This window comes from Schistocerca gregaria, chromosome X (genome assembly GCF_023897955.1).
Source record: "Schistocerca gregaria isolate iqSchGreg1 chromosome X, iqSchGreg1.2, whole genome shotgun sequence".
Lineage (NCBI taxonomy): Eukaryota > Metazoa > Arthropoda > Insecta > Orthoptera > Acrididae > Schistocerca > Schistocerca gregaria.
Window position 1 is genome coordinate 603,408,541 of NC_064931.1, and position 16,440 is coordinate 603,424,980.

At 36.5% G+C, this 16,440-nt stretch overlaps 1 protein-coding gene across 3 annotated transcripts in view; it reads left to right on the forward strand.

Moving 5' to 3' along the window:
* Positions 1–16,440, forward strand: part of LOC126298678 (glutamate receptor ionotropic, kainate 2-like) — a 397,907-nt gene that overhangs the window by 329,828 nt on the left and 51,639 nt on the right. For all 3 annotated transcript variants that reach the window (XM_049990109.1, XM_049990111.1, XM_049990110.1), the window contains one exon: positions 4,150–4,372. In XM_049990109.1, the coding sequence (XP_049846066.1) occupies positions 4,150–4,372 (223 nt within the window). The remainder of the gene's footprint in view (positions 1–4,149; positions 4,373–16,440) is intronic.

A 16,440-nucleotide genomic window follows, 5' to 3' on the forward strand; every position in this document is an offset into this window, starting at 1 on the left:
GAAAATCAAGTTGGCTTCATTGTCAGACTCTGCCACAGGCCAGAAACTAACCTCAGACTAAAGGAAAACAGTGTGTGCTTGTCCCAGTCTTGCTCTTAGCTTATGTGTCTTATAATCCAATGACTTTAAAGGGTGGTTCAGTAACTAATATTGGTAATGACATTAGCGTACTAATCAAGGGTCCACTCTTAGCAACCACTGCTCAGATTGGTACTATTTCCTACAAGCTTACATTCTCAAGTCCTTAGTGTCTCATACCTCAACATCTTGGTAAAATAGTCAAAAACTGTGTTCAAGGATCATGCAAATAATGGGCAGTAGTCAGCTTTTACAGTTAAGTGGTTCGTTTCACATCTTTAACACTGCAAATGCAAGACCAGGTCCAGTTTCACATTCAGATGTCTTATATAGGTCGAAATTTCCACAGTTCTATCTCCATACATAATCTTTGTAACGCTGTCTCATTGGAGTGACATAATAATCAGTGAACACCTTACACAGTGGTAGCATGATGAATAAAACAGTGCACACAATAATGTTTTCAATTAAGTCATGTAACTGAAACAGTCAATGTGTAAAATAATCATTGCAAAAATTCAGATATAAAGTGGTAGTTATTTGACACATACTTTCATGAATATGTAATACTGTCACATAGATGTTATGTCAATGGTTGCCAGTCACAGACTTTCCACTACATAGATGTTGCCCAAGTTAATTCTGACTACAGACGTTAATGTAAAATTTTACAAAGAGGTATTAGCACTATAATGGCTAGATAGGTTGTACACATATGCTTTGTGATTGCTAGCATGCCTAGGATTCTTCCAGAAATGTTAGTATATTCACATTTGAGCTCTGACTGACTATTTTTTCATTTCTTTTTTTTTTTTTTTGGGGGGGGGGGGGAGGTGAGAGGCGTGATTGGCTTTTTAAAGACTGATGTTCATACAAATTCCTATTTTGGAAATTACATAATTGTTTGAAAAACTGCTAGGTTAAATTTTCCTAATCCAAATTGACTATATGCTAAGGCAGAAATATGTTGTATGAAATATGTTATTGGTTAGGAAGTTAGAAACATTTATAAATCCATTTATGCATCTGTGTTGGAAGTAACCTGTTTATGAGTATGGTTGCTATTTTTAAAAATATTTAATATTATTATAAATTATGCAAATTCTTAACTAGCTATTTAATCAGTTAGTAAAGTAAGACATCTTCCTCATAACTATTTTGACAACAACAGTACAATGTTGAAGTTTGGAACCTATCAAGTGTAGACTCAAAATATTCAATGGAAAATTACAATGGTTTGGAACTTAGTCATTAATTATTTCATAAGTTAATTAGTTTTGTGGAAACTGGAAGATGTTTCTGAAAAGTTGGACTGCCTATCTTTTTAATGGTGTATGTTAATTTATTTAAATACACAGATTGGCTCATTAAATATTTCTCAACACAAACTATGGCACCATTTTGAATTAGGCCCAACTTTTGATATGTAAAGCTCTCATGAAAGTTACAGACATGAGAAGAATCAGCGCATTGACTGTAATGCTTTGAATAATAAATCTAAGTGGAGAAGAGCTTAGTTAAGGTTCTGAAATATCTGAATACTTATCACTTGTATACTGCTTTAGAAAATGTACAGTATTTGAAAAATAAGTAAAAAAAAAAAGTTATTATCAGAACTCAGAGTCATAACAATTGGAGTAGTTCCAGCTTGTTATGTCTTAAAATGGCAACTGAAAAGGCCTAAAGGTTTTTCTTCATCTCACAAACACTTATATTATGATCTGTTAGTATTTGTAGCAGACATAATGGTCTTATTGTAAGTGAAATACCCTGTCTTACATTTATTTATTTTATTTACCTATTCATTGACAATATATATTGTATGGATCTTGTCAAGGGTACATGTAAGCCATTTTAAAGAAATGGGACACAAACAATATATACATAAAAAAGTACAAAACAAAATAATACAATGAAGTTAATAATAATACAATGAAATTAATATAGCCTATATACATCCCTGCTTGTTATTTTAAATGCATAGTATGTTTTTGCTAAGACTTAAGTTTGTCCCCCCTAAACAGCAAGTCCTTATATACACAACACTGCTTAAGTATATATTTACATCACACAACAGCTGTCCCTTAAGTATGTAAATGTAATGAATGATTAGGTAATGAATGATTAGGTACAGATAAAGTATTTTCCATTTTGCCTTTATAAATATCATCAGAAAAAATTTATTGACCTACATAGTCATTTACAGAATAAAAACATTGTTCTACTAGAATTTTTTAAATTCTGTTTTAAATTTCTTATCATCTTCTAACTGCCTGATGTTGACTGGCAGTGTGTTGCACAGTTTTGCTTGGATATGGCTCACATGCCTTTGTGTATTCGTTCTTTTTGTTCACTGAGTATGGAGTGCTGCACTATTACGGGTATTGTAGTTACGAAAGACGGCATTTGTCTGAAAATCTGCAATGTGGGTCCTGACATACAATACAAATTTGTACATGTATAATGATGGTATATTAAGAATTCTACACTTTTTGAATATGGGTTTGCAGTGTGTCTGTGGATGACTGTGAGTTATTATTCGGATAGCCCTCTTCTGCAACAAAAAAATTTGTTTTAGGCGAACTGTTGTGGAACCCCAAAACATTATTCCGTGTGTGGCAAGAGATTGAAAATAGCCGAAATATGCAATTCTGGCATCCTCTGAGGTACAAACATTTGCAATAATTCTGAGGGCAAGACAGGCTGAATTACATTTCTGTGCAAGTTTTATTACGTGGTCATTAAAATTTAAGTTTTCATCCACATGAATCCCCAGCAATTTTGTGGATGTCACTCTGTCTAAGGCTTTGTCACCCCACACCAGATCTAGATTTACATTTTGACATCTTTTCCCAAACTGCATATAATTTGTTTTATTTACATTCAATGTCAACCTGTTTGCATTGAACCAAGAGTTGATGTAATTTAGCACTTTATCAGCAGTTGTTGGTAGCAATTACTCTTGCTACACTATAATCTTTTTCTAGATTTTTGGTTATTTGTTCAGTGTAGCACATTACTGCTGTTTCGGTATTTTTACATGCTTTGAAGCCATGCTGATTTCTGTTTAGTAAATTATGGTCATTTAGATATTTGTTGATTTGGTGCTTCATCAGTTTTTCTAATATTTTTCCTTGGGGAACAGTTGGATAACAATATAAAATGTAGTCAATGCCTAGAAAACCTAACTAAGAAGCTCAGTTCAAACTTTTTGCCCCTAGAAGCACCTCTCATTGTGCTAATAAAAAGGCAAGAGTGTTGGCTTATTTTGGATATTTTCGTACCTTGTTGTCATATGGAACTGTCTTGTGAAGCAGTACATGTAGAGTATATACAGTGAGAAGTGTTCATTCAAGAGAAGTTAGCAGTAAGCACATTTTGTGAAGTATATAACTATTCTAAAGATCTGGGAATTTTTAAACTGACTGGCCAATACATTTAATCCATAATGGTTTTTTGTTGATGGCAATAAAAACCAGTTTCAGCTGAACTGAGATGCACACAATCACACAAAAATACACAAAAACACGTTTTATGTATACTTTGCATCCTTGTCTGGTGTTCAGAGTGGAGTTATCTACTCTGGTGCAAAGGTATTCATCAAGCCCCATAACATAAAGCAATAAACTGACAAATTCAGCCAGTCCTATAAAATATTAAAATACGTGTCCTCTGTCATTCTTTCTACAAAAAATTGGAATTACCAGATTCAAGAATTGAGCTCTATCAGCTACATGGCAAGTAACAGTGAGCTGAAAAGCTGCATGACAAGTAGTATCCTACTGTATAAAGGACCAGTGTTTAGAGCGATAAGTAACTATTTTCATTGAAAAATACCAATATAATATAATAAATAAAGAGCTATTTAGCATGACTGAAGGGTACTATTTTTTCCAAAGCAGCTTCTTTCTAATTACGTTCATTGAATTTACCTAGTTTGACATGAAACAAATTAAACAGTATAGTGACGTTTCTCTTTTTTGATGAAATTTAAGGAACATGATGAATGGTGAATACAGGTATGCAATCTTTGGTTATCTCCATTGATATCAGTGCAATTACTATTTACAGGATTCTGAAGATGAAATATATCGACGAATGTACAACACAATGATTAATACACCAGGTGTGTTGACAAAAGACAACGACGAGGGTGTGGAAAAAGTAAAAAATTCAAACTATGCATTCTTTATGGAGTCAACTTCAATTGAATATGTTATTGAACGTAACTGTGATCTGACCCAAGTCGGAGATAAACTTGATAACAAAGGCTATGGCATAGCAATGAGAAAAAGTAAGTGTGTTCACTGTTACATTTACAGAGATATTTTTATCATTAGGGGAGGATGAGCCGTAGTGAGAGAAAATTTTTTGACAGAGTGGTTATCAGATTTCAGTTTCTTGACTTATAGTTTTTCATGTATTTTAACTGATTCTTAGTTAACATTCATACACTGTAAAACCAGACATACCCCAATTTTTTTCACAGTTGATTGTAGTTTGGATTACAAATTTTTATCTCCATAACCATTTAAATAATATGTCCATTTACTGAAGCATCATCTGGAACACAAGGGAAAACAAAGGTGATGACATTTGAATTCCACTCTGTTTTAGGCAACTGTTTTCAAAGTTACTGGCAAAATCTTTTTAAGCCAAAATCTGACATTATTCTCATCTTTCCTTGAAATTCCACTAATATTTACTCCTGGTTTTTAAAACCAGATGCATTCAACAATCGGTATCATCGTATGGAATGGTGTGATATTTTAATTTCCTCTTGTTCTAATGAACTCTGACATTTGAAATGTTGTAATGATTTCTCTGTTTATTTTTCCCTTTAGTTTCACTTTAATTATTTCTGTTTTTTATTTTCTAGCATAACATTCATTCTCTGCCATATCAGTGATAATGTGACTTAAATCTTTTTCTCTGTTATTCCTTGCCGTCTGATGCGTCTTTTGCTTTTGAATAGCCCCAGAACTTCTGAGAACTTATTTATTTAGACTTTGGGTTGTGGTGTTTTCAGCAGTTTGCAACAAATCATGGCCTCAGTGGAGACATAAAAGTCCAATTTTTTACTAAAACATTAGCATCTACTGTATCCAGAGTACTTTGGTAGCTTCTCTTGAATTTTTCCAGTCTTAAGCTTTCCTGAATAATTTAGTTAATTTACTGTTCATTTATGATTTGTAACATTAATAACCTCTTTTTGTTCCTCTTAAGTCCCTTTATGTCCCTCTTCACAAATCTTCTCCCTATATTATTTGATATTATAAGCAGTTTTAAATAAATGAACACAGCACTGTTGAATAAATTTACTTTTTCATTCACTTCACATTTATTATTGCTAGACAGCCAGTAATCTACTTTCTTGTACTGTATTAACATGGACTTTGCAAGATCAGCCCTGTAAGCTATATTCACTCTGAACAGACTCACAAAATTTTGCAAGTATCAAATACTGACATCTTGACTACTCTAACACAAATGAATGACATAGTTTTTACTGACTGAATTTTTTCTACGGACTGACTAATAACATAATAACTTGAACAGACAAACACAGTGTTTCAACTGACTGAATACTTACCTCCAGCTGACTGTGTGGTACTTGTATATAGAGATGTGCATAATACAGAAATAAAAAAGTGGGAAACACTGGAAAGGGAAAGAATACAAAAACAAATTGGGCAATGAATTTATCTTGATTAGTCCTAAGCTTTAAAATCATAAAATGGCAATACTGTAGTTTCTATTTTATAATTTGGAAGTTTTAATGTGCACTGAGAATTCCAAAAACCACCACGAATTTTTTGGAAAGTTAAATTTTACTATTAGGATATGTCATAAAATAATGTTATTTTATTAAAATTATACATTTTTGTAACCAGAGAAATCATGGCTATGAAAATATAGCCCTGGATTTTGGAAAGAATGAGATACTAAGTTTGGATCAGACCAGAGTATGATAATTTTGAATAAAAATTATGAAACATCAACTATTTGGAAAAAGAGAAATAATTGCCTGAATGAAGAAAATGAGAAGTTTCAATTAAGCTATCTTGAAACATATAGTTATTACCTTGGTCAAATTTTGAAGTACATGTGGTTTACAGTAAAGCTGTAAATATAACCATAAATCAAGTGTTTCAGCAGCCTGAAAGCTATACTGTGAATAATAAAGTTAAATGAAATACTAAATGAATGACAATTTAGCAGTATTTTGTAATGATGGTACATATATTTGCATGTACTGCTGTATTTCAGACAACTTTATTTGTACTAATTTTGGGGACAGCCTATGCTCAAGTACATCTGTACCAACAGATGTGGTTATATTGTCCTCATTGCATCAAAAATATTGCTTGCTTTGTCATCCATACGTGCTACTATGTCCACAGCTTGTGGTCTAGTGGCTAGCGTTGCTACCTCTGGATCACAATGTCCCAGGATCGATTCCTGGGTGAGTCAGGGACTGTCTCCACCCAGGGGCTGGGTGTTTGTGTTGTTCTCATCATTTCATCATCATTCAGGAAGTGGTGAAATTAGAACTGGAAAGATTGGGAACTTGTACAGGTGCTGATGACCGCGATGTTGGGCACCCCACAAACCAACAACATTATCATCTGTTGCTATAGATACGCTTGAGAATGGGTAATGCCTGAAATTCTTGCAAATAAGGTAATTTAAAACACAGGCTGGCAGAATAATCTCCTTAATATTTATCGAGGCTATGATGCCCACCTAGATGAAAATGATAAAGTATTGTCATTGGGGTTCCTGGCTTATTGTGACACTCATATATCTACTGCACAATTGTTGTGCAACTTATGACCACAATTTGGTGGATGGTTATTTCTGTAATATCACCCCCATTACTAAGTGAATAGTTTCTAATTACAGATGATGTATGATTGTCAAGGATGAAAATTAAATCATTTTTCATGAAACACCTGTTGTATCTAACAAATTCCTGAATTATATTGTTTAACAGTTCAGTATTAATCCACCTAGATTTATTTAACTATATAACAGTATCTGGTGGAGCATTGTTTATTATTTCACATTTGAAATGAACACTGAGATACCAGTACGGGGCTGGCCGCAGTGGCCGAGCAGTTCTAGGTGCTTCAGTTTGGAACCGTGCGACCGCTCCGTCGCAGGTTCAAATCCTGCCTCAGGCATGGATATGTGTGATGTCCTTAGGTTAGTTTTGTTTAAGTAGTTCTAAGTTCTAAGGGACTGATGACCTCAGAAGTTAAGTCTCATAGTGCTCAGAGCCATTTGGTTTTGAACCAATACGGGAAGTAAATTATTTCCTGTAACATTCATCATGTAGAACACTGAAAGTAGATGTTTATATTGTGCACATCTTCAGTATCTTGTACTTACATACGTACCTTAAATCTCTAGAAGCTATTAATTTAGAAGTTTCTTTATAGTAACACAATAGTCCACAGGTGTTGTAATCTGCCCCTCACTCACATCATTTGTAGATTGTCACTGTCTTTCTGGTTAACTCTTTTAATAATTTTTGAAAGGAGTAAGATTTACAATAAACTTTTTACTTATCTTCATTTCTCATACTTGGCTCCAGTTCTTCACATCTAGGTGCTGATTCTTGAAACTGAAATTTTTGACATTATAGGTTTCCGTGGTTCCAATTGACGTAAATAATGCTGAAGTAAGCCTGTGCTGTATTTTTTGTTTTACTCAAAATTTCATTCTCTCACATTTCTCTATATCACACTGTCTTTACAAGTTCCACGTTAATGAAGCTGAAAATTACATTGTTCTTCTGAAAAATAAAAACACGTCTGACCACATCAGAGACACGCCCACTACTACTTCACTCTGTGGTACTAACAACATTCCAAATGGTTTCTTAATTTTCTTGACAAATGAATTTCTATTAATTTATGTTATCATTTTATTAATGAATCCAGAAATTAACATAATAAATAGTGTTATATTGTGTAATTAATAATAGAAATTTTAAATGTGCCAAATATTTCACAATGTCAAATGTTTCTAAAATAAAACTAATTTTCATTGTAAATACAGAGTTAGTACATATTGATTGTAACAACAAAAGTAAAGTAATTTCTTTTTATGGAGTTTAGCCTGAAATATAATACATTGAATACAAAATCATATGAAATTCTTTTACAAAAAATAATATTAACCTATACAAAATTCAAAAATATTTTTGGTATCGATAACTCCTGTTGAGGAAAAGTACTGCTAGAGGAGGTTTTCCCTTACTATAATATCCCCCCTCACAAAATTTGTAAACAATGTGATTACAATCTTTTGTGACTTAAGAAAAATATCTACTATATAAGGCATAATTTCTACATATATCAGGACATGGTATTCAGATTTTCAGATCTGTGGAACATTCTGTCACAAGACAAGTGATACAATGTCAGAACTTCAACATTAGAGCACTGAACTACAGAAATAAATGCAGAGACAAGGTAAATTACTAGAATTACAAATTGCAAGTTTATATCTATAAAATCATATCTTCAAAATTTTCGAAAGAGGAGAGGAGAAATTCAGAGCCTAAGTATACTATGAGTGAGAAAACTCAAAAACTCTCAATGATGGGTACAGACCAGAAGAATATACTCAATCATGAGTAGGCATATAGCACAAAATCAATCAACTTCATAAACCAGAGTATTTAAGGATACATTGACTCATGAAAGGAGAAAATAATGAAAAAATATTGGGACCTAAGCTTACAATGTGGGGACTGAACCATGAATCCAAACCACACTGGGTGCAGACAACTAACATGTCTAATATTTTTCATGTATAACATGCCATGATCTGTCAGAACTTGGGAATTTATTTTAAATAAGTGTTTTTCATCTTTGCTCAAAACTACTTTAATGACACAATTAGTTATTATTAAGATAAAAATAATACATATTGAGAAAAATGGGGCATTTTAAACTTTAGATTGAAGTTTGTGACTGTATGAAGAAAAACTCTCTTATCTCTTTGTTTCAAAGCCCATTTTACCCATTTTCTGTGCATGTTCAAGACATATTGTATGTCCAAACTGTTGACAAGGATATGTGGTCTTCCTCTTCAGTTTTGGAAGGCGAAAGTTACAGGCTTTCCTTATTTGAAATGCTTCCCAAAGAGTATGAATTCATGGATGTTCTTCATCTGATCTCTGCAGTAAGCATCTGACTGAAATAATAAGTTCCTTTGGATGATTTTTTTTCTGCAGTCAGCATGTCATAAGGAGATATGTTAGTAGCTTCTTTAATGATTTCATGAAGTCAAGACATGTTACATCTGGAGTCTTCTTGAAAGATTGATGTAGGTGATAAGCATTTACTCCACAGGCAGCATCAATCAGTGTAACAATTGATATAATGAAAATGATAAAGAAGATTGTTTAATATAATGTGTTCCATTGTTTACCTAACTTCTACTCTGCAATAATCAACACCTTTAACTCAGGGATAGCTTGTTATCCATTAGTGGTGCTTCCAGGCTGGTATAGGTCATGCCATGCTCAACTATGAGATCCTAATAAACACTTTAACGAGGCAGGTCACAACCCCAGAGAGGGGCAAAGAGGATTTCATATCCTTGAATAATGACCACCAGTGGCGCCCATTATGCATGTAGGGAGGGAGAGAGGGGAAAGTGCAAGGGCTGGCCAGACTCCACACTTGCTTCTCAGGCACATAGGAGGGAGAGAGGAAAAGGAAGGGTGGGTACACTTGTCACTGCATGATGTCTGCAACAGACAGGTAAAGACAGGACTCAACTACTGATTCAGTTCACAGCATTGTGCACTGTTTCTTAGTAGTCTACTCCATCTGTAATCAATACCAGGGATCTCAGGGAAGTACAAGTGGATGGCAATCATTCTGATACAGATAGCCATGATAGGTTGCATCCCCATGTATGCCTTGCGTTAAACAGAATTCAGGCAGTGTGAGTGGAGAGAGGGGGGGGGGCAAGGGGAGGGCTTAGGTCACACTATTCATAATGATCATACTGGCACATGCAGCAACTTGTGGTTGTCGTAAACCTATATAAAGAGCCATAGAAGCAAGATGGCCTGCAGCTAATGACAACTGGAGTTAATAAAACAACATGATAGGTAAACACCAAACTGGAGTGTCAATAAATAATAGGCCACGAGCTAGTGATACCACATGACATGGAAAACACAACATTTTTCAGTGTTACCTGTGTCCATTCGAAGTAAACAAAAGCTTGGGGTTGGGTGGGTCATGGCGGAAAAGAAGTGGGGGTGGGGGGCTATGCGTACCCACTTCATCATCTCCTGGATGCTATATTCTGTCACTGCTGTTATCATCCATGTGGCCAACTTCCTTACATTGTCCACAGTCACTCTTGTCATTAGTCCTGGTTTGTGACTTATTATTCTGAATAGGGTCAGCAACACATATTCCTGCTTCTTCATGCAAAAATGCCAAATGGACTGCCTCATGGAGTAATGTAGGAGAAGCTCATTTAACTTCTTCTCCAACTTGCAGATTAATGTCACAAATAAACATGCCTATAGCTCCCATCTTGATCTTCTTCCCTAGGAGTACCTCATTACATGTGGCATCCCCGCCAAGAGTACAGGTTCAGCAAGAAATAGATCTCATCTGATCAACATACTTCTAAAAAAATTTCCTTTATTACTTCTGTCGGGGCAGAAACAACTTGGCCCTGTAATAGTGGGCTGTTGATTTGTCTGTGTACCACTCTGCTAGGCCTTTTGCTAGGATGTCAAAACTGTCAGCATTATTCATGATGACAACTGACTCAACATAATTATGTGCATCCTCTGATGATTTTATTTCTACCAAACATAATAAAAAAGTATGTGACCGCACACAAAAGTGGCCTCGTCATGATTGTTTTGCAAAAATATCGATATATCCACATCCAGTCTTCCTGCCCTAATTCCACTTAGGGCAATGGCTGGAAGACTGCTTATAATGGGAGAGGGGAGGCAACCACATGAACTTCAGCTTCCCTGTGTTTCTCAAAATTTGTCTGGACATTAAATCCAGTTTTCATCACAGTGGCCTGCAATCACCACTGTCTAAAATTGCTAGTCCAGAGTTCAGCCTTGATAGTTTCCTCAGTACCATTCTCAGGTTTTGTTCCCCTAGTATGGGGTCCAGGATGATCTACAGTACCTAAAACACACAGCTCTAAATTGTTCTAGCATGACATACCACTCTTGAAAACAAATACTCTCTGTTATTCAGGGTGAGTTAGGAGGAAAGTTACATGCTTTGAAGGGTGATACTAGTCTCAATCAACAGTGCTTGTTGTAGTGCACGGTACTACAGTGTTGTTACATGAACAATGAATAAAGTTTTTTGTAGTGAAAATGCCATGGATCTTCACACATGCAGAATATGCTGACATGGTGTTTGTCTATGGTTTGTCCAATGGAAATTCCAGAGCTGCTGTGCAAGAATACCAACAATGATTTCCAAATTGCAGAGTGCCAGATATCAGGGTGTTTAGCAGGGTGTTTCACAGACTGTGTGAGTGTGGTACACTTCCAAGCATAAATGTTGTCTCTGAATTGTCTATACAACAAACTCTTAATGAAGTTGAGAACATTCTTCAAGTAATGGACTGCAACCCTACTACTAGCTTTAGAAGGATTGCTGCTCAACTTGGTATTCCGCAAACCTGAGTGATAGGCCCAGTACACGAGCATAGCCTGTATCCCTTTCATCGGCAGAGAGTACAACATCTGCATAAGAGAGATGCTGCCATCTGGCAAGAATTCTGTCAATGGATCATTGCCAATGAGTGATTAATTCTACGTATTCTGTTCACTGATGAGTCAACATTTACCCACAACAAAATCAACAATATGCACAATTCTCATGTACAGGCAAATGAAAAAGTGCATGCTACTATGGAAATGAATTTTCAACAACATTTCTCAGTCAAATTGTGGTGCAGTATTATTGACAAGCAACTCATCGATCCAGTTGTTTTAGATAACCATGTTACAGGATCATGATATCTTGAGTTTCTTCAAAATGTTTTGCCAGAATACATGGAGGATATCCCTTTGGCAGCATGGGTTTGTATGTCCTTTTACCATGACAGGGCTCCTACACATTCCATATGGCCAATGACACAGAATCTCAAAACAATGTATCCTGGTCATTGGATCAGCCACTGTGGAGTCATTGCTTGGCCACTGAGATCACCCAATCTTACCCCACTGGATTACCATTTGTGGGGGTGGCTGAAGAGCGATGTCTGCAAGTGCAGAATGGACACAAGAGAAGGACTTCTCGCTCATATTTTACATGTTTGTTCCCAGGTAAAGGAATGCAAAGCTGAGCTCTAATTGGCGACACAACTCCTGTCTACAAGAACAGCAACATGCACTGAAGTTGACAGTGGACTGTTTGAACATCTCGTGTAGGGAAATGTACCCAATTAAACAAACCATAACATAACAGTATCTTAATTTAACATCACCTGCAGCTTTCCCAGCCGGCCGCAGTGGTCTCGCGGTTCTAGGCACGCAGGTTCTACGGTCGCAGGTTCGAATCCTGCTTCGGGCATGGATGTGTGTGATGTCCTTAGGTTAGTTAGGTTTAAGTAGTTCTAAGTTCTAGGGGACTAATGACCACAGCAGTTGAGTCGCATAGCGCTCAGAGCCATTTGAACCATTTGAACCAGCTTTCCCACTCCTAGCTATTTTCATGGTTTACCTGGAGATGGTTAACAAAAGGGCAAATGTTTATTAGAAGTTTTTTGTTCAGAATCAACAGTAGTATCACCTGTCAATGCATGTAACTTTCCTCTTGACTCACCTTGTAAATAGAAACTCATGCATAAATCTTAGCAAGATGCGGTGCTTGGAGAGCAGCATAAGATGTGGATGGCAGTGGGATGGTGTGCAAAGAGAAAATGCGGGCACACATGGCCTATGGCTGTGAGTATGCGGCACCCACATAATGATTGCATGGGTGGCAGTGTCAGTGGAGCGGAAATGACAAATGCCCACCAGCATCACAGACAGGGCCCTTAAGAAGGTGGCAGCAAGGCACTGCCGAGCATTGAACATAGGATTCTCAGGCTTTGAAGAAGTAAGGGCAGGTGCAGCATGTCCTACATCACTGAACGCTGGCCTTAGGGTGGCTCCAGCAGGTAGCGGGCAGGCCGGTAGGTCTGGTAGTTCAGTAGTGGATGGGGTGGTGGTGGCAGCTGGTAATTAGCTGTGGGTGCCACCTCTGGGTGGCAGCAATGGTCGGTGGGCCATACCAACCTAATGTAGTTCACTTGCACACTCTGCCCTCCTCACTGGGCGTTGATGAGTGTGCTGCATGTACAGGATGGCACTCTTCTCGTCCCAGGATGCCAAAAAGGCAGCAGCTACAGGTGGGCAGCCTTGGTGGTGAAGCTGCAGTGATACAACAACATGGGGGTGGTGCCAGCCGTGTGGTGCAGTGTGATGCCAACTGGTTCTGAGGCACACTCTCTATCCCAGCTAGTAGCTCTCACAAAGTCCACTGCCTCACTGAATGATGCAATACAGAAATACTTTGCTCTTGTGTGGCATCAGCTTCTGCTCATGACCAGTGACAGACAGGAACTCACCACAATTACACAATTCCAACTGTGATATCAGAATAAGTATTGTGGCATCTATCTGTAAAACGGGTTAATTCTAGACCAAAATGTGGGTCAGGTCCCAATTCTGACGCTAATTTGTGCAGGAATGACTGAAGGTGGCAACAGGGTGGGCATCCAGCAGGGCAACTTGAAATAATAACAGGAATAATGGAAATTTAGAACTCATGTCATTCAGTGTACATTGTTCATAAGGCACAACTGGGAAAAGGGAGGCTAGGTGACTGGTAGCTTGGTGGAGTCATTTGTGCTAGGACATTGAGGAGTGAGGAGAGGAAGCATGCTGTCAGGCCATTGGCTTGTGGCAGAGAGAGCTCTTCAGAGAGCTGTTCTCAGTTTCATTATCTGCCTGCAACACTTGGTCCTTCACATGACATCTTCCTGCTCTTTCTATTGGTGGCTACTGCGTGAAAGTTTGCAGACTTACTTCACTAGCAGTATCCAACTGTGGGAACTGTGCCTAGCACAGCAATATCAGGATGAGCTGCAATGCAACCTTCCGCCAGCAGCTCACCACATGGAGTGAAAAAAATGCATAATAAATCCCATAAAATTCATAGAAAGATACAAAGGGGTGGCTTTGTGACAAGGTGACAGACATCAATAAATCTTTTTGTAGATTATTACTGATCCTAGTACTGATACCATGAACTGAGCTGTTGTGTGAAATAAGATGTATGTTGTTTGTGATAAATTTCATTAAATGGAAATATTATGAGAATCATTGGTAACCGTTTGCAATTTCTTGAATAGGCAGAACATTCTTGAATCAACACAACAAATCATTTGTATTAGACAGTTCAAGACTCAAAAAACTTTAGGTTTTCTTGATTAGTTACCTCAAAATGTGGTCATGTATGACTTTAGGGAATGAAACTTCTGACTATTCTATTGCTATTAATCCACAGGGGTTGAACAAAAATGTACATGATATAGCTCCATGCAGTATAATAAATCAGACTTTCAAAGCAGTGCGTTCAATTAACAATATAAATATTGCAAACTTTAGGGAAAGCCTACAGCAGCTAGACTGGGATGAAGTGTATAAGGAACCCGATGCAAACTTGAAATATAACTTATTTCACAATACATTTTTAAGGGTATTTGAAAATTGTTTTCCCAAGAAAATAGTTAAACATAATTCCAAGAAAACATATAAAAAACCTTGGCTAACTAAAGGAATAAGAATATCTTGCAACCGTAAAAGAGAACTGTATCTAACAGCAAGAGGAAGTACTGACCCCGAAATTATTCAATATTATAAAAACTATTGTGCGGTACTAAGAAAAGTTATTAAAAAGTCCAGAAGCATGTGTATCATGTCTGAGATCAGTAACTCTGATAATAAAATTAAAGCAATTTGGAATATTATTGAAAGGGAAACAGGGCAACCAAGAGCACAGGAAGACTTTAGTGCAATAAAACTGAATGACAAGTGCACTAACAAACAATCAGAAATTGAAAATATTTTGAATAATCATTTTTTAAATGTTGTGGAGAAAATAGGATCTAGATCTTCACTAGAAGAGGCAATTTAATAGAAGAGGCCATACCTACGCAGTTTGAAACAACTGTAATTCCACCAACCTCTCCCTCTGAAATCAGTAAAATAATAAACTCACTGAAAAGTAAAAGCTCTTACAGAATTGATGGCATTTCCAGCAAAGTACTTAAAGCTTGTTCCCCACAGATAAGTAGGATTCTCAGCCACGTATGTAATAGCTCTTTGGAGCAGGGTGTTTTCCCTGATAGACTGAAATATGCCATTGTAAAACCATTGCATAAAAAGGGGGATACGTCGGATGTCAACAACTACCACCCAATCTCTCTTCTGACAGCTCTATCAAAAATTTTTGAGAAAGTAATGTATTCAAGAGTAGCCTCCCATATTTGTAAAAATAAAGTACTAACAAAATGTCAGTTTGGTTTTCAGAAAGGCTTTTCAACAGAAAATGCTATATATGCTTTCACTGATCAAATATTAAATGCTCTGAATAACCGGACATCACCCATTGGTATTTTTTGTGATCTCTCAAAGGCCTTTGATTGTGTAAATCATGGAATTCTTTTAGATAAGCTAAATCATTATGGTTTGAGTGGGGCAGTGGACAAATGGTTTAATTCATACTTAACTGGAAGAATGCAGAAAGTTGAAATAAGTGGTTCGTGTAATGTTAAAACAACAGCTGATTCCTCAAACTGGGGTGCTATCAAGCACGGGGTCCCACAGGGTTCGGTCTTAGGTCCTTTACTGTCTTGATATACATTAATGACTTACCATTCCACATTGATGAAGATGCAAAGTTAGTTATTTTTGCTGATGATACAAGTATAGTAATAACATCCAAAAACCAAGAACTAAGTGATGTAATTGTAAATGATGTTTTTCACAAAATTATTAAGTGGTTCTCAGCAAACGGACTCTCTTTAAATTTTGATAAAACACAGTATATACAGTTCCGTACAGTAAATGGCACAACTCCAGTAATAAATATAGAATTTGAACAGAAGTCTGTAGCTAAGGTAGAATTTTCAAAATTTTTAGGTGTGTCCATTGACGAGAGGTTAAACTGGAAGCAACACATTGATGGTCTGCTGAAACGTCTGAGTTCAGCTACGTATGCTATTAGGGTTATTGCAAATTTTGGTGATAAGAATCTCAGTAAATTAGCTTACTATGCCTACTTTCAT